This window comes from Eretmochelys imbricata, chromosome 2 (assembly GCF_965152235.1).
Source record: "Eretmochelys imbricata isolate rEreImb1 chromosome 2, rEreImb1.hap1, whole genome shotgun sequence".
In the NCBI taxonomy this organism is placed as follows: domain Eukaryota; kingdom Metazoa; phylum Chordata; order Testudines; family Cheloniidae; genus Eretmochelys; species Eretmochelys imbricata.
The window spans coordinates 123,369,595-123,396,361 of record NC_135573.1 but is presented as its reverse complement, the minus strand read 5'-3'; the positions used below and the strand labels follow the sequence as shown (position 1 = coordinate 123,396,361).

The 26,767-nt window shown below is 40.4% G+C and overlaps 1 protein-coding gene across 4 annotated transcripts; it reads left to right on the top strand.

Annotated features, from left to right (window-relative positions):
• Positions 1–2: 2 nt before the first annotated feature.
• Positions 3–26,767, top strand: C2H5orf22 (chromosome 2 C5orf22 homolog). 4 transcript variants are annotated; one of them, XM_077810766.1, is made up of 10 exons: positions 3–221; positions 3,846–3,903; positions 7,055–7,200; positions 8,529–8,678; positions 13,392–13,845; positions 16,417–16,479; positions 20,307–20,428; positions 23,647–23,713; positions 24,354–24,493; positions 25,123–26,767. In XM_077810766.1, exons 3-10 carry the CDS (start codon positions 7,160–7,162, stop codon positions 25,250–25,252), a joined length of 1,167 nt encoding a protein of 388 aa, XP_077666892.1. In that variant the 5' UTR covers positions 3–221; positions 3,846–3,903; positions 7,055–7,159; the 3' UTR covers positions 25,253–26,767. The 4 variants fall into 4 exon arrangements, with proteins under 4 accessions (XP_077666892.1, XP_077666891.1, XP_077666893.1 ...); XM_077810765.1 differs by having other exon boundaries at positions 3,846–3,951; XM_077810767.1 differs by lacking the exon at positions 3,846–3,903 and having other exon boundaries at positions 7,140–7,200.

Here is a 26,767-nt window from a genome sequence, read left to right as displayed (position 1 = left end):
GGCTCGCCCTTGCTCCGCCCCTCGCGGCGCGGGTGTCCCGCGCTAGCGCTCCGCGGAACGTCGCGGCCCCCGGCGTTCGGGTCCTAGAACGTTGCCGGGCCCGGGGGTTCGTGGCTCCGAACGCTCGTCCCAGCGCGGCCGCCATGAGCAGCGCGGGGCAGCCGGGCCGCCTGCGGAGCTACCCGGCGCTGCCCGTCTGCGTGGTGGAGGACCACCAAGATGTAAGTGCCTGGGGCCGGGGGGAAGATCCTGGCTGGGACCCGCAGCGGGACTTCTGCTGGGGCTAGAGCCGCTGAAGAGACACAGTCCAGCCCGCACCCCCTGTCCTTGGTTTCTGGGAGCCAGTTCCCACCCTGATTCTGCAAGCAGACTGTGTCTATGCTGCACTAAACCCCGGGCTGTGGGACCTGGGGGGCACCCTCTGGGTTTCCACTTGAGCATCTGCACCACGTTGTAAACCTGGTTGTAAACGATTACGGGGCCCCGGGCTCACAGCCAGGTTAACACATCCATACTGCGGCGCCAAACAGACCCTCTGACTGGAGCCTGTGGCTGGTGCTGCGTCCACCCTTCAAGATAACAGGGCTTGTAGTAATTAAGTCGCTTTTGCATGACCACGTTATGCGCCTTCTCTCAGTGCCAGGAAGGCTTGCACGATGATTGAACTGTCAGTGCGGGGCATTGTGGGACGGCTTCTGAAAGGCAGCAACAGTCAATGTAAGCAACACAGTGTCTACGCTGGCATCGTATCAACCTAACTACGTCGACCTAAGCGCTCAGCGTAGCGGGCGAGTTACATTGCTGGGAGCTACATTTTCGTGTAGATGCTTACACAGTTAGGTTGATGTAAGCTGCCTTACGTCGACCTAACTCTATATTGTAGACCGAGCCTTGGGCTCATAGGGACCTGGGTCCTGATTGCTTGTTGACCTGAATTAGACAAATTTCCTTGTGGACACGGCTGAGCCCAGGTTTACAATGGAGTGTAGATATACCCTTAGGCATATGTTTAACTTTACTACACTGAAGCACCTGTGCAAATTTTTATGCAGGAGTGGGACGTGTGAGATAAAGGGCTTGTGTACGCATACAGCACTGCAGTGGTGCAGCTGCACTGGTGCTGCTGTGCTCCTGTGCGACTTAGTGAAGGCGCTCCCTACACTGACGAGAACTTCTCCCATTGGCGCAGGTACTCCGCTTCCCCCAAGAGGTGGTACCTGCGCTGACGCAAGAAGCCCTCTTCTCCCTCCCCTAGCCCTCTTCTGCCTACACCATGAATTCGGTCGATATAACTCACCAAGGGGTGTGGATTTTCCACACTCCGGGCGATGTAGTTACACCATCATAAGTCTGTAGCATAGACCACGACAGAGCCCCTGCCCCTTATTTTAAATTACGTTCCTTACTTTTTGCCTAGTGCATCACACCCTTAGCTAATCAGTATAGGATGTGCTTTGTCCCATATTTCAGCAGCCATCATACAAGTCCTCATGATACAGAATAAGATTTTTGCACCACAAATAAAACTATGTATCTTTACAAACTGTGTTTTTCATGCAGTTATCAATTATTGCCTTGCAGCTTAGGTAATCACCCCAAATAATATGCCATTTTTCCATTTTGGCCATTGTTTAAGGGGTGACCACCCCCACAGTATGTTTATGATGCTCTGGGCTAATTGGCAGTGGCATGACAGGTTGCCAAAATGGGATTGGCTTCCCAAAATCTCCAGAATTTTCCTTATGTACCAACAAACAGGTTTGGTGGTTGCTTCTGTAATCCTTGTGATCTTTTTCTCTTCTCATCTTTTTCTCCTCCACTGGCAGTGTAGAAAATGCACAATTTGACATATGGAAGCAAAGGGCACTGCAAATCATAAGCCCTTCTGTAGCCAATCCTGACACTGATCTGCGCTCAACCTGCCGTTGACTTCTGTGGGATTGCAGTATGCAGAGGACAGTGGCAGGTTCTGCTTTCTCATAATGGAATCCAAGATGTTCACTACTCTATGATGAGTGTACTCTGGGCTGTTATCCCAGGGCTGAAAAAAAAATCTATTGTTTAACTGCAGATTGCTGGTTTAATTTCTGGAAAATACTCACCTACGTCACGTGGTTGCTGAGATGATAAATAGATGTTTGTACGGTGCTTTGAAATTAAGTACTATATAAAGTGCAAAGTACTCACTACCATATTAATAAACACAAGGAAGCTCGAGCAGTTTTTCTGTTACATAAGAATGGGGGGGAGGGTGAAATGTAGACAAACTCTTAAAAAAAAAAAAAAAAAAAAAAAAAAAGGTTATTCTAAAACACTTGCTTCCTTAAAGGGGATTTTGAACCCCTAGTCTATTCCCTGGTAAAAGTTTCTCAAATTGCTTGCTCATGAAGTGCAATTTAAGGCTACAATGTTGTCGTTGGATCTGTTCAAATAGATCCTTATTCATGTGCAGAAAATCCCACTGATTTCAATGGGATGTTGTGTGGGTAAAAAAAGTATCGTGTAGAAAACTGAAAAATATTAAACCCCACCAACAAACCCCCAAAACATTTGGTAGAATAAATTATACTAAATAGCAGAAGTTATGCAGTATTTACAAATGACAAAAAGTATATAGCATACCTGTAGGTTGATGTAGGAAAAGTTTTTATTAAAACGTTAGGAGAGAAAATTAAAAATAAATCCTTACAGTATTTTTGAAAATGTTGGCAAAACTCATTTAAGATTCAGATTTGTGTCTTAATCTCAGCAGGCAGGGCCCTCCCTGGAATTTGTGGAAATGAGTTGTCATCATGTAACTTCTCTGAAAAGGCTTTTTTTTTTTCCATTTGCTTTTTAAAAACATCAGTACCCTTATGCAGTGGAAAACTGAGACAAGGATTATACAGTAGTTTCCTCTTATTACCTGGTAGAGTATTGCCAGATCAATCAGTGGCTAAACAGATTCTAACCAGAGCTGGAAAACCAGCCTCAAAAGAACAGATAAGGCTAGAGCAGTGTTTCCCAAACTTGGGACGCCGCTTGTTCAGGGAAAGCCCCTGCCGGGCCGGGCCAGTTTGTTTACCTGGCCCGTCCGCAGGTTCGGCCGATCGCGGCTTCCACTGGCCGCAGTTCACTGTGCCTGGCCAATGGGGGCTGCGGGAAGCAGCAGCCGGTACGTCCCTTGACCCACACCGCAGCCCGCAAACCGTGGGAGCCAGTGATTGGCTGAACCTGCGGACGCAGCAGGTAAACAAACCGGCCCAGTCCGCCAGGGGCTTTCTTTGAACAAGCGGCGTCCCAAGTTTGGGAAACACTGGGCTAGAGATTGAGCAGAGGCTTACATTTCAGTAGTTGGTCAAAGTCCTTGCACCAGCTGGATATTTCTGTTGGCTTCTGGAATACTTGGTGCACTATGATTGGCTGCTGACAGTGCACCAGCTGCCCTTCAGAATGAGCAATTTATGATTTAATGGGGCTGTTTTAGAGATGTGAGATGTTTTAGCCACAGTAGTCATTGATATTTACAAAAGCAACCTCATACTAAACGGTTTACTTTACCAAAATGCTATGAGATTCCTACTAAAGTGTTTGCTGAACTAGGGACCCTGCATAACTAAACCAGGGACAATTTATGATCCTATTACTGTTTGAAAAAAATGACCTTAATTGAAATAGATATTTAAAAAAAAAATAGCCTCCCTTGAAATTATTTTGAATGAGACCCAAGTATAGTTATCCCTGTAAAGTTGAAACTTTGGTAAAAGTTCTGGAAAAAGAATTAGGCAGACAAGATAGGGGAGAGTAACTTCAGGTTGGTCCAATAAAAGATATTACCTCACCCAGCTTGTCTCTTTAATTTCCAGGGACCAACATGGCTACAACAACCCTGCAGATATGAAAAGAGAATAGAAATAGAAAACAGTTAAGTGTTCATGGAGTTCTGCCAACACCACTCAAAAGGCAATCGATGTAAATTTTGAACATTAAATTAGTGTAATAAAGAGTATTTATATTAGCAGTGTATAAAACCTATCAGTGTGCAAAAACCTTAGAGCTATACACAATACATATGCCTTTCTAACGTGTAGCCAGCTCTGGGGTGGAAGGCATTACACACGGCAGTCTGATTAGTTTATAGTAGGCTCTGGGAGAAGAAATTGTGGTCCTGTGTGCCAGGCAAAGCTCCACTCTTCTGAAGGTTGCCTTCGGTTGGTTATGAACCTCCCATTTATTTATTTTTCTTTCTGAGGCAGTTCAGTTGCATGAAGTACAATCAAATCACGCATTTGAAAAACAAAATGTATGAGTCCTTCAACTTCCTGTCTCTAATTTATGGAGATACCTATGGCACCGGAGTAGTTTCATCCTCAGGCTTTAGGTAGGACTTGCAATTCAGCGTTTGGGCTCTCCAACAGCATTCCCGCCCTCCTTTTTTTTTTTTTTCCTTCTGATTATCTGAATGTGTGTTTAAACTTTAAAGTCACAAATAAATATGTGCTAAATTTGAATTGAAAGGCTAGCACCCAAGTTTAGTAAACTCTCTGCCTCTGCTGCAGAATTCTCTGCTTCTCCTGCAGCATGAAGGCTATGTGTACACTACAGCTTATCTTGGCGTAACCTATGTTGCCAAGGGGGGTGAATAAAGCACCCCCCGGAACAACATAAGCTACACTGACATAAGCTGCACTGGTATAGATAGCACTATGTCAGCGGGACATAGCAACAGCTACTTGTGAGGGCTGGAGTAGTGAAGCCGATGGGAGAGCGCTCTCTCCCGTCAGCTTAGAGCTTGTACGTTAGAGAGCTTACAGCAGCTCAGCTCCATCAGTGCAGCTGCGCAGCTATAAACTCTCTAGTGTAGCCGTGCCCTAAAACTCAAACAGTTCAGAGAACTGCAGTTTCTGATCCTTCTTTACAGGTCAAAAGTTAACAACCCTAATAATGTGAAGGCATGGAACTAAGAACTCAGGTCTTGGCAGGCAGTAAAGGAGGTTCAGATTTCAAGCTTTTTCTTTTAAAATTGTGTATTTGTAGGGGGTTAATCTTACACATATATGTAGTGTTCAAGATTAGGGACTTAATCAGTTGTATTAGTTTTTTGAAAGCAGTTCAGTTCATATTTAGCATATAAAACATGTGCAAACTGTATTGCCTGTGATGCACAGGATATGCAACCCACTTCACTAACTCGTTGGTGCAGTATCATGGAGAGCTGGGGAAGGACAGGAGGCTGAGTGCTCTTTTTGGAGGAATTCTGACTAGAGAACTCAGCTAGGGGTTGGAGCAGCTTGTGGATAGGAATTTAACAGTCCAAGGGTGACAGGAGCTTAGAAACTCAATTAGGTTTAAACTGTAGCTGGTGCCTGAGTGTGAGTGATGTTTCAACTGGTTTTACCTTGCATTGGATGAAGTCTGAAACTTTTGAAGCCCAAAATCTGGTGCGGTGTCTTCTGGCATAGGGTGGGGAACGTGGATCATAGGCAAATTTTGACCAAAAAAAATACACATTGATATATTCTCTGTATTTAAATTTTCACAGTTCTGGGAAATTATGGGAGGGTCAGACAATAATTATTTAATGAGAGTATACACTGAGATTCAAAAAGTTGAAGATCTATAAGCATTGAAACACAAATTGTCAATATCACAGCTTTGTGTTTATGATGGGTGAGCAACTGGAGAGGCTGAAAACTGAGCTCAGTCATGTATGTGGCTATTTCATTTTTCATGTTATTTTGCCATAAATATAACATAATACAATCAATGAGATTTTGGCAAAGTAAAATAACTTTCAAGAAAGTACAAAAAATAGCTATGGATTTTTAAATACAAAAAATTAACTAGTCTAAACATTGTAAATGCACTTTTTGGTCTGTGCTGTATATACCGGGTGTAATTCACCCAAGAGCAGAGGGCCCATTAAAAGCTTTGCACACCTCTCAGCACCTTCCATAGGAGAACAATTTCATGCAGAGGTTTCTGCTTTCCATGGGCACCATGGATGGTGCTGTTGGCAGTGAGGAGGGGGTCAGGCTACTAAATTCGTAGTCCTTTTGTGCAGATTCAGTTGCCTAGGGAGCACAGAAAGGCTCCCACTGCTCTGCACGTAAACTGAGCACAAGTTAGCCTTGCCCCCCATCTCTTGTGGGCATGGGGGCTGTATGTCTGCAGTCTCCCAGGCTGACTATTTGTGTCAGCATAGGGCCTGTGAGTGTGTCCTAGAGCCTGTCTCATATGCAGGCCTCACTGAATTTGAGTTTTATAATTTTGATGGATAATGTCAATGGTTATTTTTAGCCTCTTTTATTTTTATTGATTTTTTTCACAGTTGTGGGAAATTATGGGTGAGGGTAAAATATTGGGATCAGACAATAATTATTTAATGACAGTTGAGATTGAAAAAGTTAAATCTGTGTCATTGTTAAAACACAAATTGTCAACATCCAGTGTCAAAATATACAAAATAAATAACCTTAAATCAAACTCTAAGTTCTCCAGAAGCATTTTTCTTCCCTTGCCTATCAGTAAATTTCATTTATTACTGATGGAAATATTTTTCATCAGTTTGTATGTACAGTGCAGTCAGTGATTACCAACATTTATAGATCAAAATATAATCCATCCAAGTCTAAACATAGAGAAGAGGAACTTTAGTGTGTGGAAGCCAAGAAGTGGGGGAGAACAGCCGGGTGGGGACTGCGTTGCACAGGAAATGGGGTGCATTTTTAGGGGGATGAATTTCAATGAAAGAAATGGGAGCGGGATTAAAGGATTGGTGAAAAGCATTGCTGTAAACAGGGCTGCCCTGAAAGAATGAAGGGGAGGTAAAAAAAATTGTAAATATTCATGCAAACTACTGTACACATAGCCCTGGGGCTTATGGCAAATTGCCAGTCTTAGTCCATGGTAGCAGCAAGGTTGTGCTCCACTGATGAATTGTCTTCTGCTTAAGGAATAATTATGAGGCCTGAGAAGACAATGGATGGTATTTTAGCAGTATTTTTGCTATTAACAACATTGCATTTTTTAACCCATTGGTAACAGTTAACACATTTTGTTCATATCATTTTAGGTTGTGCCTTTTATCTATCGTGCCATTGGGTCAAAGCATCTCCCTACCAGTAACATCAGCTTTGTTCATTTTGATTCCCATCCAGACCTTCTTATTCCTGTGAATATGCCAGCAGACACAGTCTTCGACAAAGAAGCTCTGTTTAGGTAATGTCATGTGTTCCTCATCAAAAATCTCTAAGGGCCAACTCTTGCCACTCTCATTTACATTGAAAATCAGTAGAACTATCCTCAGAGTAAACGTGAGCAAGATGGGCAGAAGTTGGCCCTGAAGGTATTTTCAACTTTTTCACTCATGTTCGAAACGGGCTTGTTTATGTTCAAAGGATGTTTTGTGGTTTAGGAATATAGTCAAATGCTGATGTTACCCTCCAGACATTGGATGACTATGTTCTTGTGACTTTGTTACATTTTTAATGGTTCAGCAATATGCCACTTGTTTGAAAGTTTAGACTATGTTGTTTCGCTGAACAGCATTATAATGGGTCAGTGTCAAAACGGATCATTTAATCTGAAAAACCATATTTTAAAAAAATGCCTTCTCCTCCCAATGCTGTAAAATCTATCAGCCTTTTTCCTAAGTGTTTAAACTGCAGGGTTGAAATCCTGACCATATTAAATCAAAGGGGTATTTTGCCAGTGAGTTCAGTGGGCCAGGATTTCACAGCAGCTGCTTTGATAGATAAAAGACCAGTGCAGTTGTGGAGATGTGTGTACACACTGTGCCCTCTTTCTGCTTCGTTCTTGTAAATGAGAAGGGTATTGAAAAGCTTGAAAATTTCAATGTGCTAGTGAGTCACAAGAACGGAATGGCAACACAATGGCTATATCATTCCATATCTACTCTGTATTTTGGTTTTGTTTGTTTGTGGAGGAATAGGCAGTTTGGTGGCATGTGTCATTCCACTAAGGAACTGAGATATTAATAGTGATTCAAATGTGATTTTGTAGGGGATAATCAATAAGTCCTTACGTTTAAGAAAACATTTCTGTCAATTTTAGGGTAGGTTACATTGACGTTGACAGACTCTTAGATCTAGTTTTGATTTGTGATGATGGTGTTGAAAATACTCATTTCATTCTTTCTATGTCTGACACACAAAAGAAAGCAATAAACCTGGCTAGTTTATAATCAAGTGTTTTATTGATGAGGAAGACTATTGATGGCATTACTGCACTATAAAGATGTTACCAAACCAAAATCCTAACTTTGTAATATTGTTATAGAAATTTTAAATAAATAATTTCTAAGATTTTTAGGTCTTGTGATCAAAGATTTTCCTGATAATAGTTTTACTAGCAGAGTTTTTGTTTTGTAATATAAACCGTACTCAGACAAAATACTGATGCTTGCTGGTAATTACACATTTCGATGTAATTCCAGTATATAAGAGTCATCCTTTTTGTGTTGCTGACACACTTTACATATAGGGAAAGTTAATGTGATTTCATTTTTCCTCTCCATTCATTTACAGTGAGCTAAGTATTGAGAACTGGATTATGCCTGTTGTTTATGCTGGTCATTTTTCTCAAGTGATATGGCTTCATCCAAGCTGGGCTCAGCAAATCAAAGAAGGAAAACATGATTTTTTAGTTGGTAAAGATACATCTACCACTACAATCAGGTAATGTATGTGCTATCTTTTGCTCGTAAGATAATTATAGATCTCATTTTTCTCTGCCACTGTTTCCCGTATACATTTTCTTGGATACTTAGATAAAACTGGTGATAAATCCATGTTTCTGAATGATAATTTAGTTGTGTATATACGACTCCTTTAGGGCCCGACATGAGAAAAGTTTCATGAATAGTTACACTGACAGATTGGGCCTTTCATTTCCTTTTTATGGATACCATTTTGTAGAGAATTATACTACACTTGTCACATTTCAGTTAGTCAAAGCTTAAATCAAGTTCTCTGCTCATAAAGATTGAAATCATGGGAAGCAGTATTTTAGGAATTGCATTTTTTTTAACTATAACGTTCTTGATATATAGTTTTTGTCAGTGATGTGAAGTGTAGTCATTTTAACTGTAAGCCAGCAAAGTTTTTTGTTTGTTGGATAATTAAGCTGTCTTCGTAACTCAGTAACATTTCCATTGTTTTCCCAGCCAGGTGAAAATACAATTGTTATTGCATCCGATGAAGTGAGCTGTAGCTCACGAAAGCTCATGCTCAAATAAATTTGTTAGTCTCTAAGGTGCCACAAGTACTCCTTTTCTTTTTGCGAATTATTATCCGGCTGCTTCTTTCATCACTTGCCCTTTAGTCACACAGCACCAAATCCTGATCTTGCTAACAATGGTATAAATCAGGCATATCTCCATTTGAGTCAGTGGAGCTACACTGCATAAAATAGGTGTGAAAACAGAATTGGGCCCACGGAGTGCAGCTGTCTTCTTAAGTAATAATTTCATTACTATTTTTCACAACTTTTAAAATTATTTTTTTCACATCATTGTTCATCATAACCTTTCATCGCTTTAAAACTGAAATCTTTTCTTACTGGATTTCATTTGTCACACCACTTTGTTTTGTAATTTGTGGTGCTTGACTCCTGAGTGTTGGGTACCTGGTGTTCATTTTCACAACATCAAAATATTGTGTTTTGGTGAAACTGCACAAAAAAGTGAATGTACTTTGCATCAAAAAAGAACATAACATATGGAACAAATTTAAAAAAAAAAAATCCTTTAGCAATGTGTTGTCCACAGGTAACCTGGATCTTGTTTTTGGTAGTCTACCAGGAAGATATGGTGGCTCCAGATGTTGTAGCCATCTGTAATTAACCATGTGTACTAATCTTGAAGTGCAGTGTTGAGTGCAGCTGGCTAAGAGTAGGAGTTTAGCAAAGCAGAAAGCTTCATAAGCCAATTTTCTATGTTTGTCTCCAGTTCAAGGGAGTATAAAGAGAAACTGACATGGAAGTTCAGTTTTTCATTTTCAGCTTGAGTTTCAACATGCTGGTCAGTCAGGGTAAAACTCCCATTGACTTCACTGGCACAATTTGCCCACGAGTTTTAAGAGGAATTCAGCTGCTTATCCAAAGAGCCATAAATAAATGTTATTTGTTTGGACCAATAGTCATGGGCTACTGGACTATACTAGCCTGCTCATCAACTTTGATAACATCCCTTTATCCTCTGCCCCCATTTAAAACACGTTAAATCTTAGTTTATTTGAGTCTGTGGTATGTTTGTATGAATGTAGTTCTATGCACAGCATTCATCTTCAAACCAAGAGTACCACTGACAGCACCGGTGCAAGCTTCTCTGTGTATTGTGTACTTGAAATGATGCTGGCCTGGCCCACCTCCCTGGATGAAAGAGCAGTAGTTCAAGCCTCATGTCCATTCAGTCTTTGGCTTCTCCACTGAGACTTCCAGTTAGTACCAACTACGACTGAGTTGCTCTCATTTGGACACCTGAGAACTGGATTGAGACCATCACATTAATTTCACATAGGGTACCAAATAGCCTCCAAGTTTGCAGGCACTACTGACTGTGGTTGGATTTGATTGGGTAGTCTAAGAGTAAAAGGCTCCTATTAACAATCCCCTGAGCCATCCAGTGTCTTTCTCCCCTTTCTTTATAGACATATTTTTTATATCACATTCTTCAAACTAAGGTCTCTTGCATGTTTTTAAGTTCTTTAATTGAGCATTGGTACAATTATAGAGAATAGTATTTATGAATCCAAAAGACATGCCAAAGACAATAAGCGCTCTCCTGAAGTGGTCTTGCACTTTTATTAGTCTGAGTATGCAGATTCAAATTGCACTGTCTTAACGTGTGATTAATATAAACTGGCTGGGGACTGATTGCATCTTGAGATATTCCTCCTACTTTGAGGAAAAGCTAAATATCTCTTTTTTATAAAAGTGGTTGCCTGTGTTGTTTTCAGGATTTTCCACATTATGGTGGAGTTATTCAGCCATCAAGAAAACTAGCAAATTTGTGGGAGAGTAGAACCTTCAGTGTTATTGAAAGTATGTGCTTGCATAACATAGGGTACGGTCTAGTTTGTAACACAGATTAAGAGTTGTACTTTTGTTCCTTCCTGTGCCTTTGAAAATGAATTGAAGAGCATCCCCCTACCGCTTGGTCAGTGGGGGTCTTCCTACTAGAGGGGAAAAGAGGTGGCTGTGATCACAGTGAACAGAAATGATTCATTTCTATGCTGTACTACTCTTTGGGTGGTACAATCACTGAGCTGTTGTTTGCAGCCATTGGAATTATTCACAGGTGTTGATCCTGCTAGTCTAGGGAGTGTTTAAAGATGTGTGTGCTGCAGATGCCACACTTTAACTGCAGGAAAGAGCGCTGATTTGTTTGCTGTGTAACACTTTAAAATGTTCCAGTCAGGATGGATTGATTGAGATAATCAATTTTAATCTTGTTTTGCATTTGTACTTTAGTTCTTTTCCTAAGAAAATTCATTCTCACTGGTAGGTACAACCATAAAAACATGCTGCTTTGCAACTAAATGTAGCTTTTACACTAAAGCGGTGGTTCTTGTTCAGATACTGTATCTGCACACATTTATTTAACTAATTATGTACCTCTACATACATTAATTCAGTTTCTTAAGTTTTATATTATGTTAGAAAACAGTGAATGATGCATTGCTTATTGACTAGATGATATGTTCACTCTTTTGTGTAAGATGGACATTGGAATTCAATTCAAAATGCACAAAAAAGCATTTAAAATTATTAGTTAAATAAGAGGACCTTAAATGTGCTAGATTGTTTTTCCTTATGTAATTTTATCAAGATTTTTTTGCAGCTAAAGCTAGTCCCCAAAGTTTCAGTCACTACTGACCTTGGTTGGATTTGATTTGGCAGTCTCGGGGTATTTAGGTGCCTAAAAATTCCCAACCTGCTTAGGCTCTCTTGAAAACCTCACTAGGCACTTACATGCATTTTTAGGTGCCTGATTATCTCCGAAATTCTGGCTCCATGTTCTTCAAGTTTTTAAAGTTTAATAGATCGCATTGTCTCCCACCTGGTTTTTATTCATGGATTGGAAGAGGAAAGCAAGCTTCCCCGCTTCTTCAACTCCCCATTGGTTTTTCATCTTTGATTGAACTAGTTCAAATATTCTCTCTGCACCTGCTCGCTAAACAGAAACAATGTAATTAGGCAAAATTCTGCATAACGAAAACTGGAAGTACAGTGCTTACAGTTGAAAAAACTTCAATACCAGCATTGGCTCCACCGTAAAGACTGAAAATAATACAGATACCTTCTTTATGCAGTACATGATGTGACATATTTATAAAGCTTGAGCTGACCTCAAAAGATAAAGATATTGTCCCCATCCTTGTCTCTCCCACCCACTCCGCATCCTGATTCTGTATAAAAATTTAAAAAAAGCAGCACCCTTTGCTCATCAACATTTGTGGAGGGCTTACTGATACAGCATTTTTTTTAATTTAAATGATTTTACTAGATTATAGTTAGTGTAGGCCTTACCAGGAGAGACCATATTTTCACATTTAACTTTAAATAGGATTATTTTAAAAAAGAAATTGTATTTATAAATCTTTAAAAAAACAAACAACTATTTTTCCCCACACAGTTTGTAAGGGATTGTGAAATGGACTAGGAGTCAGGAGACCTGGCATTTACTCCTATCGCTGCCACTGACCTCCTGTGTGACCTTTGGCTGTCACTTTGCTGTGTCAGCGTCCCCCATCTGTAAAATGGGGAAGAGTATATTGATACATCTCTTCCCCAATAAAGCACTTCGAAATCTATGGATGAAAAATGCTATAGAAAAGCTTAATGGTTTGTGTATTTATTCATAATATTTTGTGTAAAGGTTGTTTGAGCACTTCTGAGTGCATACAAACATGACTTAAAATATGACCTAAAATAGCCCAGTAAACTCCAGAATACCAAAATGTAGAACATGCACTGCTTCACACGTACATAGTATGTCATCATCTTGGCAGGATTAGGGGGATACTTTTCTTCAAATTCTATTCTGATGGCAAAATTAATCTTTTCAGAGCACATAAGGAAGAATCATTCTATTACCGTTTGACATGTTTATGGGGCTTTAATAAATAATATAAAATATATTTTGGTACATTCCCTCAACAGCACTAAGATGTTACAAAAGGAAAAAAAAAATCAGTTTTAAATTTAACATGTGAGAAGTCTTTAAAAATAATCTTGTGTGTGTTTATGTTACGTTGCCCACAATCCATCACAGACACACTCTCATTTTACTTTCTCAAGGTTACTTAATTGTAAATAATGTTAGGTGGTAACACAAGGTTGTTTCTCATCTAGTTAAATCATACATTATGTCCAATTCTCTATTCCAGAGTTACAAGTACAGATCATTACTATCTAAGTGATGGTCTTTATGTCCCTGCTGATCAGCTAGAGAACCAGAAGCCTTTACATCTGAGTGTCATTCTTGTTAATTCTACGGAAGCATCCAGCAGTCAGGAAGAAAATGATGAAATATCTTCTGCAAAGAGACTGAGGTTAAATACAGATGATACAGCAAACACTGTTAGTGCCTCTTCATCAAAGGCTGAAGTTCCCAGCGGTGACCTCACAGATTCAAAGGCGGAAGGAGGAGAAGAAAAAACAACATTTGCACAAGACAAATTGCAGTCCTTGGCTTCATGCTCTCTTGGAAACCATGCCTGTCAACTGCTGGAGATAGCTGAAGATGTTCTTCAAGTACTACAAAAGGGAGATGCATATGTTTTAGATATTGACTTAGATTTTTTTTCAGTTAAGAATCCATTCAAAGAAATGTACACCCAGGTGAATATAACATATGCTATCCTATTATCCTTCGGACAAAAGTGAACCCCAGAGGGAATGTGCCTATTAATAATCTGCAGCCATACTACTTTGGGATATTATCATATTTCTATAAAATATACCCAAACTTATCTTAGCTAAGCTAATCAGATGCTAAGCTAATCAGACGCGGTAAATATTTGGATGGGGAGGAAACCCCAGGTGCTGCAGGGATTGATGTGCTGATTCAGCAGGTAGAACTCTTCCTTTCGAATCACTGCTGAACAAATGCCCCAGTGTGGTGTTACAGACACTGTTCTGCCTTTCACCTGAGATGTAACTCCCAGGCCAACATTTTCAAATGTGTGTCCCCAAAGTTAGGCTTCCAAAGTTACTCTGATGTTTTCTGAAATAAAGTGGTCTTATTTTCAGTAGTGCTGAGCACTCAGCAACTCCCATTGTCTTTTTTTTCCAGTAGAGGTACGGAAGTCAATGTAGAAGGTACCAATAAGCCCTCATCAGAAATACTGTGTATAATTCTGGTCACCTATGTTCAAGAAAGATTAATTCAAACTGAAACAGGTACAGAGAAAGGCTACTAGGATAATGAGGGGAATGGAAGGCCTGGCTTACATGGAGAGACTATTAGCATATTAGTCAGCGGAGAAAAAAAAACTAACCAGGATTGATTTGAGCTTGGTTTGTTTAATCTAGCAAAATGAAGGGTGAGAGGGGATTATGTTTGCACTCTGTAAATACATGAGGAAGGTAAATACCAGGGAGGGTGAAGAGCTATTTAACCTAACTGGACAGTGTTGGCACAAGAACAAATGGGTATAAACTGGCCATGAATAAATTCAGGCTGGAAACTAGATGGTTTCTGACCATCAGGGGAATAAAGTTTTGGACTACTACTTCTATAGTAGTGGGGACAAGAAGCCTAATTAGTTTTCAGATGGATCTTAATGGATTATTATTACTATCACAGGGTTGCCGGTGATAGTAGGGGATTGGACTCGATGACCCACCTGGCCCCATCCAGTCCTATGTCTTAAATGGGATTTTTAGGTTCTCATCATTTGTGAAAATCAAGCCACTTATATTGAGGTGCCTAAAGATGGATTTAGGAGTCCAGCTAGGCACCCAGATATGAAAATTTTGGCCCAAGATGCTAACTGCTAATGGTAATTGAAGCTCCCTTTTCCCCATGAAGAGAGTGTGTGCTGGTCCTAGTCCAACTTGTGCAATTTATTTTACTTTTCTTTTACTATTTACTGGAGAAATCCTTTCCCACCCTCTGTATAAAAATGTGTAGCATCCCATGCTCAGACTCGCTCATGCCCTTCCATTTTAGCATTTGTGTGAAATCATTGTGACAACCTGCAAAGGAAGCTGTTCAACTTCAGAATGAAAAGAAAGAGAGGGAGGGTGTTGTTATAATAGTACATTCTAAGAATAAAATCCCATCCCCAAAAAAGATTTAAAATACATTTTGAATACAGTTATAGTGCCCTAAATTAAAGCAAAAATGTAAGCTTTTCCGTCTGTTGCTCTTTACAATTATAGTCCCACCCCAGTCCTGCAAGGTGAGCAGATCCCTGGGCCCACACAGACCCCCTTCTGTGATCCAGTAACAATTACAGTTCGGGGCAGGTTCTTCATTACTGTCTCTATTTATAGGGTTCCTAACACAGACATAGAACTGTGTCCACACTTGGGATATGAGGTCTCACTCGTCAGCAGTTTCTTTGATGGATTTAAAAAAAAAAGTGTGTGTGTGTGGCAAGGGGGTTAATCAGTTGTGAGTAAAACTTTATTAGCAATTTAGAGTAATTGTGTACCCATATATTAAAAAATAAATAAAAATCCTGTTTCTTGTAGGTTCTTTAGAAAACAGTTTGGCCATTAAATTTGTCAATCACTGTGTGCTTGAAACCAAGAGACCAATTGTCCCGTGCATGGCAATATCCCCCACAGGCAACTCTCCAATTCTCAGATCACAGCCTTCACTAAATTGTCCTGCCCAGAGGAGAGGTTTGCCAAAATTAAATCCGCTGATTCCCCCAACAGCTGAGGAGGGATGCAGGCCACCCACACAAAGCTGTCAAGCCAGCTTCCCTTCAGAATCACACGGTCCTGGCCGCCATGTAGCTACAGCCCTTGTCATAAGCAGCAATTCACTGGGGCCTCAATTCAGCAAAGCACATTTAATTTTAAGCACATGAGTAATCTGAACCCTGTTCACCAAAGCACTTAAAGGCTTGATTTTAAGGATGTGACTAAGTACACTGAAGTCAAGTTTAACATTTAGCATGTGGTTTTGTTGATTTGGGTCAAAACGTTTTCGTAGAGGGACGAAGTCTTGGAGAGTGGCCTTCTCAAGCGACAGAGCCTTTTTGCCATGAGCACATATAGAGCGGCTTCTGCTGTGTTGCAGGGATGAGGCTGTCTTGTTAAAATCAGTCATAAAAGTAGCTTCCCTTTGGAGGCATAGGAATCTGAACATTTTGCTTCACTGTATTTCCATTTCAGTATGGTTCCTTTGAAGCCACTAAAATACTTTTCCTTTTTTTTCCTCTTTCTCTCTTAAAGGAGGAATACAAGATTTTGAAAGAGCTATACAGTTTTAAGAAGCCGGATAGAAATCCAACAGAGGTACAGTATTTCTTTTTGGGATGGGTGAGGAATGTGAAAATGATTTTTGTTTATACTGCAAAGACCCTGCGCTGTGACAAGAAGCAGAGAGACATGAGGGAAAGCTGTGAAAGATGTTTAATGAACGGGTTGCTAGTTAAGCCATGTATCATGCTTAATGCTATTCTACAGGGCCTTAGGAAAGCTTTTCTAACAAACATTTTTTATGCAGTTCTGTTAACTGCATGGAGATTTAGTGAGAGTATAAAATTTAATGTGTGTAAACAAAATGCTAATTTACAAGAGTGAAACAAAAACAAATCATCCATGGTATTTTTGTTTCCATTTGCTACTTTTTCTCCTTAGTTTATTTTGTCTTTGTAGTAGGGATGTGACAAATATCTGATCTGCATTCTGTGTATTATTATCAATTTATGTATATCCAGAAGTGTCTATATCATGCTAGTGTAGCCTACTTTTCATTATTTGTTCTCCACCTGTTCCTGGTTCACAGTATATATCGGCCTGTTTCAGCTGTCAGCTAGGTGACTGTTTCAGCTCACCTTAGAGACTCATGTTCTTAGCTCTCTGTGCAATCCCCAGTGACAACAAAGATGCTGGCTGTTATGCTAGGCACTTTCCAAAGGGAAAAGGTGAGATGATCTCTGCCTGGGGTATCTCACAGCCTAAAAGCAGACTCGGAGTAGATACAAAATATATAGTTGTGCTAACGATATTGTAAATATCAATGTGTAAACTTATTCCTAAATTACTTCCCATGTTTTTCTGTCAGTCAGCAAATTTCTCGTAGGTATCAGGGCAGAAGTGGTCAGTAGAGGCTTTCTGATCAAGGGTGGGTGCTCTAGCCATAGTAGGTGTTAAGAAAGATGTTATGGAGATGTTTGTGTGAGAAGCTGAGAATTGCGAGAGACAAGGCTAGCGTCCTTGGCGGAATGGATGGGGAGGGGGGCAATGCTGAACAAGGCATAGGCAGCATCACACAAAGCTTTAAAATTAGTAATGAGAAGTTTAGCTTAAATTTGACTGAGGTGGGAAAGCCAGCAGCGACATATGTGCACAGATCTGGGCTCTTTGCAGATATCTGAATCTCTTGGAGAATCACCCTCCTCAATTGTGTCTGATAGTCAGATGCATTTAGATGTACATTTTTAACATACTATATTGTAAATAGGGCTCTCAAGCGATTCAAAAAATTGTGATTAAGTGCGTGATTCAAAAAATTAAGCACGTGATTAATCACGCTGTTAAACAATAATAGAATACCATTATTTAAATATTTTTTGATGTTTCTATATTTTCAAATATATTGATTTCAATTACAAAACAGAATACAAAGTGTACAGTGCTCACTTTATATTTTTTTATTACAAATATTTACACTGTAGAAAATAATATTTTTCAATTCACCTAATACAAGTACTGTAGTGCAATCTCGATCATGAAAGTTGAACTTAAAAATGTAGAATTTTGTACAAAAAACCCCCCTGCATTCAAAAATAAAGAGTCTACGAGTCCAATCAGTCCTACTTCTTGTTCAGCCAATCGCTCAGACAAACAAGTTTGTTTATATTTGCAGAAGATAATGTTGCCTGCCTCTTGTTTGCAGTGTCACCTGTAAGCGAGAACAGGCATTTGTATGGCACTGTTGTAGCTGGCGTTGCAAGATATTTACATGCCAGATGCGCTACAGATTCATATGTCCCTTGATGCTTCAACCACCATTCCAGAGGACATACATCCATGCTGATGACGGGTTCTGCTCGATAACGATCCAAAGTAGTGCAGACCGACGCATGGTCATTTTCATCATCTCAGTCAGATGCCACCAGCAGAAGGTTGATTTTCTTTTTTGGTGGTTTGGGTTCTGTAGTTTCCGCATCAGTGTTGCTCTTGTAAGACTTCTGAAAGCCTGCTCCACACCTCATTCCTATGAGATTTTGGAAAGCACTTCAGATTCTTAAACCTTGGCTCGAGTGCTTAAATCTTGGGTAGAGTGCTAAAAATCTTTAGAAATTTCACATTGGTGTCTTCTTTGCATTTTGTCAAATTTGCAGTGAAAGTGTTCTTAAAACAAACATGTGCTGGGTCATCATCTGAGATGGCTATAATATGAAACATATGGCAGAATGTGGGTAAAACACAGCAGGAGACATACAATTCTCCCACGCAAGGAGTTCAGTCACAAATGTAATTAACGCATTTTTTTTAACGAATGTCATCAGCATGGAAGCATGTCCTTCGGAACGATGACCGAAGCATGAAGAGGCATATGAATCTTCAGCGCATCTGGCATGTAAATATCTGGCGACACCAGCTACAACAGTGCCATGCGAATGCCTGTTCTTACTTTCAGGTGGCATTATAAATAAGGAGCAGGCAGCATTATCTCCCATAAATGTAAACAAACGTGTTTGTCTTCACGATTGGCTGAACAAGAAGTAGGACTGAGTGGACTTGTAGGCGCTAAAGTTTTACACTGTTTCGTTTGAGTGCAGTTATGTAACAAAAAATACATTTGTAAGTTGCACTTTCATGATCAAGAGATTGCATTACAGTACTTGTATGAGGTGAATTGAAAAATATTTCTTTTGTTTATCATTTTTACAGTGCAAATATTTGTAATAAAAAATAATATAAAGTGAGCACTGTACACTTTGTATTCTATGTTGTAATTGAAATTGATATGTTTGAAAATGTAGAAAACATCAAAAAATACATAATACATTTCAATTGTTATTCTATTGTTTAACAGTGCGATTAATCGCGATTAATTTTTTTTGAGTTAATCGCATGAGTTAACTGCGATTAATCAACAAGAAGTGCAGTAGATTTAGACATTCATCCTCCATTAATCTCGATCCCCCATGCTGCTTTCAAAATATCCACCTACATTTTTACAACCCCATGCTCTGTGGTGACTTCAGTGGTACCTCTCAGAGTCAGATCCTATATTACTATTTAAACGTATGTAATTAAGTTGCTGACATTCTCCAAAGGATACAGCAGCTGGTATGTGATATCAGAACACTTCCCAACCAGAAAGAATTACTATATCCCTAATTTTTATGTCTGTCAAATATCCATCCTTCTTAGTGACTTTCCTGTCTACATTTAATGTGCTGATCATCCTTCATACTCATGCTGTGAAACTTGTATCATTTGATGTTGTTATTCAGACCCTGATCCTGCAAATACTTGCATCTTTACTCATACCAGTAGTCTCATGAACTCCAGTGAGATTTCTCCCATGAGAAAAGTAAAATAGGCATTTAACTTAGAATTCATCCCTTCTTTTTTCATGCAATCCAGGAAGAAGGTGGATGAAAAATCTCCAACATACATAGCTCCTTTGAAATACTGATAAATCCAAAAGTATTTAAGTTTTGTTTTAAAAACCTATACATATCCTGAAGTTCTTGATTTTTTTTTAATTGAGGAAAAACTGCTTATCTCTCGCTAAGTATTCATATTGCATTCATCACCATTGCATTTGAGAGCTTTACAAACAAATCCAGCAATTAATCCAACATACTTTTAGTTCTTCCCAGTCTTTTCCCTCAAAATATAGATACAGAACATTTTGTTGTTAGTGGGAAAAGATGGGTTTTACTCTGCATTGCTCTGAAGGTGGTAATCTCTGGTCATTCATTCTGATCTTTTGGAAGATGTTCCACAAACCAGCTGCCCAGAAATCCCTGTTCCCTTACTCCTATCAGGCTAATTACTTCAGGATTTGACCCATAGAGTTAATCATGTCCTTCATCTAAGGAAATAAGATCTTATGCTTGTATTGTTCCTAACACATTTACGTATGTGTTCATTCAAAGGAGGGATTGCTGGACTGTGTTGAAAATCGTGTCCGTCAGCTAGAAGATCTGGAAGCAGCTTTTGCGGATTTATGTGACAATGATGATGAAGAGACTCTAAAAAGATTTGCCTCATATCCGAGGTAAGGGATTTCAGAGGTTAAAAGAAAACTCTCCTCCCTTTGGTCAACTAGTAGCTTGTGGATAAGAATCAGCATGAAGAAACTATTATATTTTTAACAGTAAAGTGTTTTTCATTATATTTGTTATTTTTGAGCCTCCAGGTGGTACTGGCCAGCTTCCTACAAACTTACATCACTTATGAAGTAGCAATTTGGAAACCTAATGTATAGGTTGTTCTTGCCGCCCTTTGCGCTGGTTGCTGGTCTGCTAACTGCCATCTCTTCGTATCTTTGCCTGTAACTTCTGACTCCCAGTCACTACTTTTGATTTTCTCCAGAAACCCACTGAACAGTGTTCTTCCTCCCACTCTGTCTAGGAGCTAGCTAACTTCGCCAAACACAGTCAATCAATACCATCCTGTTAGACCTCTCTTCTACCTCTTCCCTTCATGTGGAGGATTTCTCTTGGACCAGTAAGCATCGTTCCTAATCAAATCCAGAGCAGGGACACAAAAAACCTCCAGCCCTTGTGTCTGGTCTTTTATCCTCCCATGCTGTCAGCATCACAAATATTGTTGCATTTCTAAAAGAGACTGCCACCATCAGCAGAACACTGAAAAATGCCAATTGTAATTCGACAGCTCCTGGTGTGTTTTTGAACATTCAAGCTGCAGGACTGAGGTAGAGGGATACGATGATCATTTAACTTGTCTAAAATATACAACCTGGAAAATCCTGAGCTACTTCTTTGAGTGATGGTCCCTATTGTATTCCACTGAGGGTTTATGCATGTGTCCATGCGTCTGGAGCCGGAGAATTTGAAAGTAGTAGTGTCTGTTGGTCCGGGCATGCTCTCTTGCTTCCCCTTATGGTTACGTTCGAGGTGATAAAGAGTGGGGTGGACTGATTGCATCTCCAGTTCTTTCTCACTGCCACATGCTCCAAGTCAGAGCTGCTAATGTCCTCTCATCTCTGACACCCTTTTAAAAGAAAAAAAGTTTTAGAAATTGTATATAGTTAGTTTTTCTTCTTCTGTTTTTACTGGCTTTTTTATGTAGTTGAGCTTTTAGTAGTAGTTTTAGTAGGACTTGGACTTTAGGAGAATCAGTTTACCAGTCTCCCCAACACACACACACACGCACCCCCCACATGTGGGTACTGGATTATGCCAAAGACACCAGAATTCAAGATCTGCACCTCCTGCCTGTGTTAGTTCTCAGTCAGTGAGGAGCACCAACACTGCCTCTACCGCTTTGGAGAAGCCCACATTTCATCCAGGTGCAGCGTCTGCCAGTCCTTCCCAATCTGTACCTGAGCAGGCCTGATTTTCCGCCTCAAGAAGCACCTCATGGAAGTGGCCTGAGGCTTCAGTTGGATCCAGGTCAGGGAGCCCCCCTGTACATTGGCCTGAGAAAGCCAGGAATGCGCCTCCAGTTACAGAGATCAAATTTGGTTCTGGTGTACCACCACCACAGACCCCGTGCCGGGACCTAGTCATGGGACAAGGAAGCATGCACATAAGTATGGTAGTAAGTCTTACTCCAAACCAAAGGATAATGCACCTTCCTTAAGTTCCAGCCACAGAGAGGCAGCACATTCCAAGGCGCACAAGAATGACAAAATCACACAGACCACCGGGTCCGCTGGTACGAGGCACCAAGCCCTGCTCACCCTCAGTGTCAGCCAGGACATTGACAAGACAAGGGATCTGTTGGTTCCAAGACAGTCCTCCGCTTCAGCCCTGGCTCCTGCTATCAAGCGGGTACTGTTAACACCGGAGCACTCAGAGTAAGCAGCAGGGCCACATGAGCAGTTCATTCTAAGGGAACCAGGTTCTCCAGGCCTTCCTCTGCCACCCACACTGGGGGAGGTCTGATCTTCTATCCGATACTTGCTGTAGTCAGGTCATACTTTCCACCCTCCTTCCCCTCTGCTGGGATCTGTTAGATTCGTGGTGGAGAAAGAACTGGAGACCCGGTCAGTCTGCCCCACCCTTTATTGCCTCAGATGAAACCATGAGGCGAGGAAGGGCACATGTACGGACTGACACACACTACTACTTTCAAATTCTCTGGCTCCGGACACAGGGTGCGCATTCATAAACCTTCAGTGGAACACAGATAGGGACCACATATCTCAAAGAGCCTTCGGTTACAGATAAGTAACCTTCTCTTTTGTGGAGTTGAAATCCAAGGTAAGAGAAAATGTTCGGTTTGGTTTGTTGTGGTGATAACTTGTTTTCATAGATTTTCAAGGCAAGAAAGGACCATTATAATCATCTCGTCTGACCTCCTGCACAATGCAGGCTGTAGAACTTCCCCTAGGATTTCCTGCAGCAAGCCCCTGTGAATCAGCTTACACAAGGGATCCTGTCTCTCCATGCTGCTCCCCTGGTCCCTCTTCACCATTTCCAGAATGACTCCTAAAGGAGCTGTGATGACGAGGGCTTCTCAAAAAGTGTCCATTTTCTGTGAATATTTTTTTTTTTTGGGTCAAGACTGACTAATTTTTTTTTTTTTTCAGTTTAGTAATGCTGCCATAGTGCCTCTTGGGAGTTGTAGTTCAGCTGTCTCATGCACCCATTCTCCTCTACAAACTGGGTTCCACAGGCAGACTACCATCTCCCATTCTGTGCTGTGGCGGTTCAGCAAGAGGTGAGTCAGCAGTGCATCATGGGAGATGTAGGCCACCCAATAAGCCTAGTCCATAGACGAGAATAGGAGCACGAGACACCTGATCTACAACTCCCATGAAGCACTGTGTCAACTTCTACTCAAAATTTTCTCTTAAACCAAAGTTTTGACAAAAGCCAGATTTTTCCATGGGGAAACTCTCAAGCCCGGTATTCCCACCACCTGTAGCAATGCCGTTAGGAAAGTCCTCCTGTGGCTTCTGAGTAACAACTGCAGATGAGACTCAGATGGAGTTAATACGACCTTGAAAAAGTAACTTCTTCATGGACATCTAGAGGAGTTACAAGGAGGCAGTGTCAGAGAGAACGGCCTCCCCCACAAAATCTCATGAAGACTAAATGCAGGGGCAGGGTGAGATGAGAAAACAGCAGTGCTATGGAACTGGCACTTTTCCTCTTTCACAGAAGCAGGGGAAGTTCGGGAGACCCTGTGCTTTGCTCCTAGGACACGAGGCCCGCCATGGTATTATTTCCTTAGTGTTTTTGGCTGTGTTAAGTACATGTGCGTCTAGCTGTTAATATAACTCACATTTTCTTTTTACCCCAGAATGAAACCACTGGTTCAACTTGTGCATAGTTTGAAAAATCGGATGGAAACCCCAGACTATGAAATGGTAGGAAGAACTGGTAGGAAGAACTGGAAGCAGACTGGTTACAAAATCGTATATACAAAAGAACAGGAGAAGACTGGGGAAATTTTTGGCTTTGCCTTTTGAAATCTTAAATATTTGCTGGAAGAAGGGTTTAAAATCTTTGTACTTCAGCCAGAATTTTCAAAAATGGCTGCCTGAAGTTAGGCCTTCACGTCTGTATTAAGGCGCCTTAAAAAATGGCCTGATTGTCAGGAGTGCAGAGTGTCGAGCTGCTGCTGTTACAATCAGACTACTCAAGTGGGTCTATAGATAAGACTTCAGAACATAAATTGAAGCAGTCTCTCCCACCCCAGGACCCTTTTTAAGATCTTGGCCTTCACCTCTGATAGCCTTTCTGAATGCTGTAGTGGGAAAAGGGAGGTACATTATAACAAGCAGTGAAACTAGTTAACAGCATTTAAAAGTGTAAATACAAATAATATTTGTGCTTTTAAATACATTTCCGTAGTTCCATTAAATAGTTACTTTAAAGAAGTACAGTAGCTACTAAACCCTTAAAGACATGTGCTGTATGAATCAGCTTTGTGAATAGTAACATTTCTTGTTAATTTTAATCATCCACTTTATGCAGTAGTGAAATCTTTGTCTAATTTATGTTTAGGTCCATCAGGCTGGTCTTACCTGTGATTATTCTGAACTTCCCCATCATGTTAGCACTGAGCAGGAGATAGAGGGCCTCATGCAATCCGTAAAGCATATACTGAAAAAAATACCAAAGCCCACGCTTGTGACAATCGCTCGGTAAGAACATATTTGTTTTTATCCTAAACCCAAAGGTGAATTAAAAACCTTTTGCTGCAGTAAATGTGCTTTTAAAAGTCAGCATTTATTGGACTGCGGGATTTTCACTGTACTGTGGAGTTTCTTGTATGTATCAGGGTGATCTGTCCCCTTTACGGTCCATTAAGTGCTGGGGCCATTCTGTCCTGTACTGGGGACTTTAAGGATAGGTGTTCTGGGGGAGGATCGACAGATCCCATGGGCTAGGAATGGGGGCCACCTGATGGTAATGCTCAGCAAGTGAAGGACTGTGCTGAGCTCAGTTGTGAGAGCCTAGAGTTGAGACACTTAGAGGAAGGTTCCCTGAAGCAGAACCCTAAGCCTGGTGATGGTAAACTGGGAAAGCCAAAGAGAATTACAGCTGTGGAGTCCCTGAACCAAGTAAGATGTTTCTAAGACCAGGGCAAGGAGGAGACCTAGAGAAAAGACTCTCCAGAGAGGCCAGGGGGCTGGAGAGGGATTGGCAGAGCTCTGTGTTTTAAAGCACTTTGAAATCCCTGGATATAAGGGGCTACTATCTAAGTGCAAAGTATTAGAAAACTATTTCTCATAATGGGTGTTTGATTTTTTTGTTTAAATAATTGTTACAGATCAAGTTTGGATGACTATTGTCCTGCAGAGCAAGTAGACCTCATTCAGGAAAAGGTTCTGAATGTACTACGCTCAGCGTTCGGCACTCTGGATGTTCATTTAGAGCACTCAGCAGGTTCATCTGTGTGAACAAACTCCCACTATTCTCTTAACCCAGGGGAATTATATAGTTGATGTCAACCTCAAGGGAATATTTAGAGTCAAAATGTCTTGTGCTGAAAGCAGTTCTACATCCTCCCACCACCACCAGCCCCTCCCACAAAGAACAACTCCCATATAAGCAGAGATTACTATACCTGAGTACATTACAAGGAGAGTCCATTGTATTGATGTATGTCACTTGTGAATTTTTATTTGGGCTGTATAATTCACCAAAACCAAATGGTTGGGGTTTTTTTAATATGCTTGTAAGTTTTTTTATTAGATCAAATGAGAAAAAGTGTGGATAAAAAAAGCTATTGTTCTATTTCAGCAGGTGGCACTAGAAACCAAGCTATCCAGTAATCTGAATGGTAATTTCTAATTGCACTCTGTCTTTGTCGCACTGGTTTCATGTCTCAGACATTACCCATTTTAATTGTGGTTTTCGATCAGACTTAGATTGTTGACTCCAGCTTAAATATACTGTGTTTTCACTATAGTACTTTTAAAGACTAGTACTGTGAAGAAAAACTATTCATTTATTTTTAGACCATGAAGACACTATGTGACAGAATTAGACACACACACACACACTTAAAATATCTGTAAAACAAATCTAGCTTTTTCTAAGTAGATTGATTTCTTGAATGTTACAAATCATTCAGGGTACCATTAAGATTTCGGTTTCACACGGTGACCTTTGCTCATTCCCAGTACTGGTAGTACTAGAGATGAGCCCTCAGTCATCCCTCTCCCATTCCATTGGTGCAGCTTATCTTCTACTACTTGATCCATGGAGTCCAATTGATAGTCATATTATTTTACATTATTATAGTCCCTTTATTTTCACAAGGTACCTATGCAACATCACAGAAATGCAGTTATCTCCAAGGAAGAGGGTAACAGCTCATCAGTACACTGAGGGGGAAGGGAAAACTTTGGCCAAGGACTGGCCAACACTGCTACAAAAGGTCATGAAATCTCTTAATGTCCACAAAAATCTTGATTTTTTTTTTTTTTTTTTAAGATCTCAGCTGAAAGACACACATACAATAGTTGCATGACATGTGTTGTACATACTACTTTGTCCTCTAAAGTACGTGTCCTTGGTAGCTGTTGAATTATGTCAGGATTTGAATCAGTGGGTTCAGAGTGTGATAGTTTGGCCTCATTGAAGTCAGTGGCAAAATTCATATTGACTTCTATGGAGCCGAGATTTCACCCAGAGATTCTAAAGATACCAGTCTTCATGCTTAGAACATAAATCGATCTTGTCTGGCCACACATGCATTCATTTGCATTACTAGCCAGAGAAAGTATGTCAGTGTCATAGACATTTAGAAGTTAAGAGTTAGGAGTTGAGAGCAAATGGTCATCTCCAGAGTAAAAAGGAGACCAACAGTCAATTGGGACTGACCTGGGAAAGGGAAAAGGGAGAGAGGGTGAAAACATTGACTAGAATATATTAAATTTGTTCTGAATAAATATTTTTGTTGTATTCTT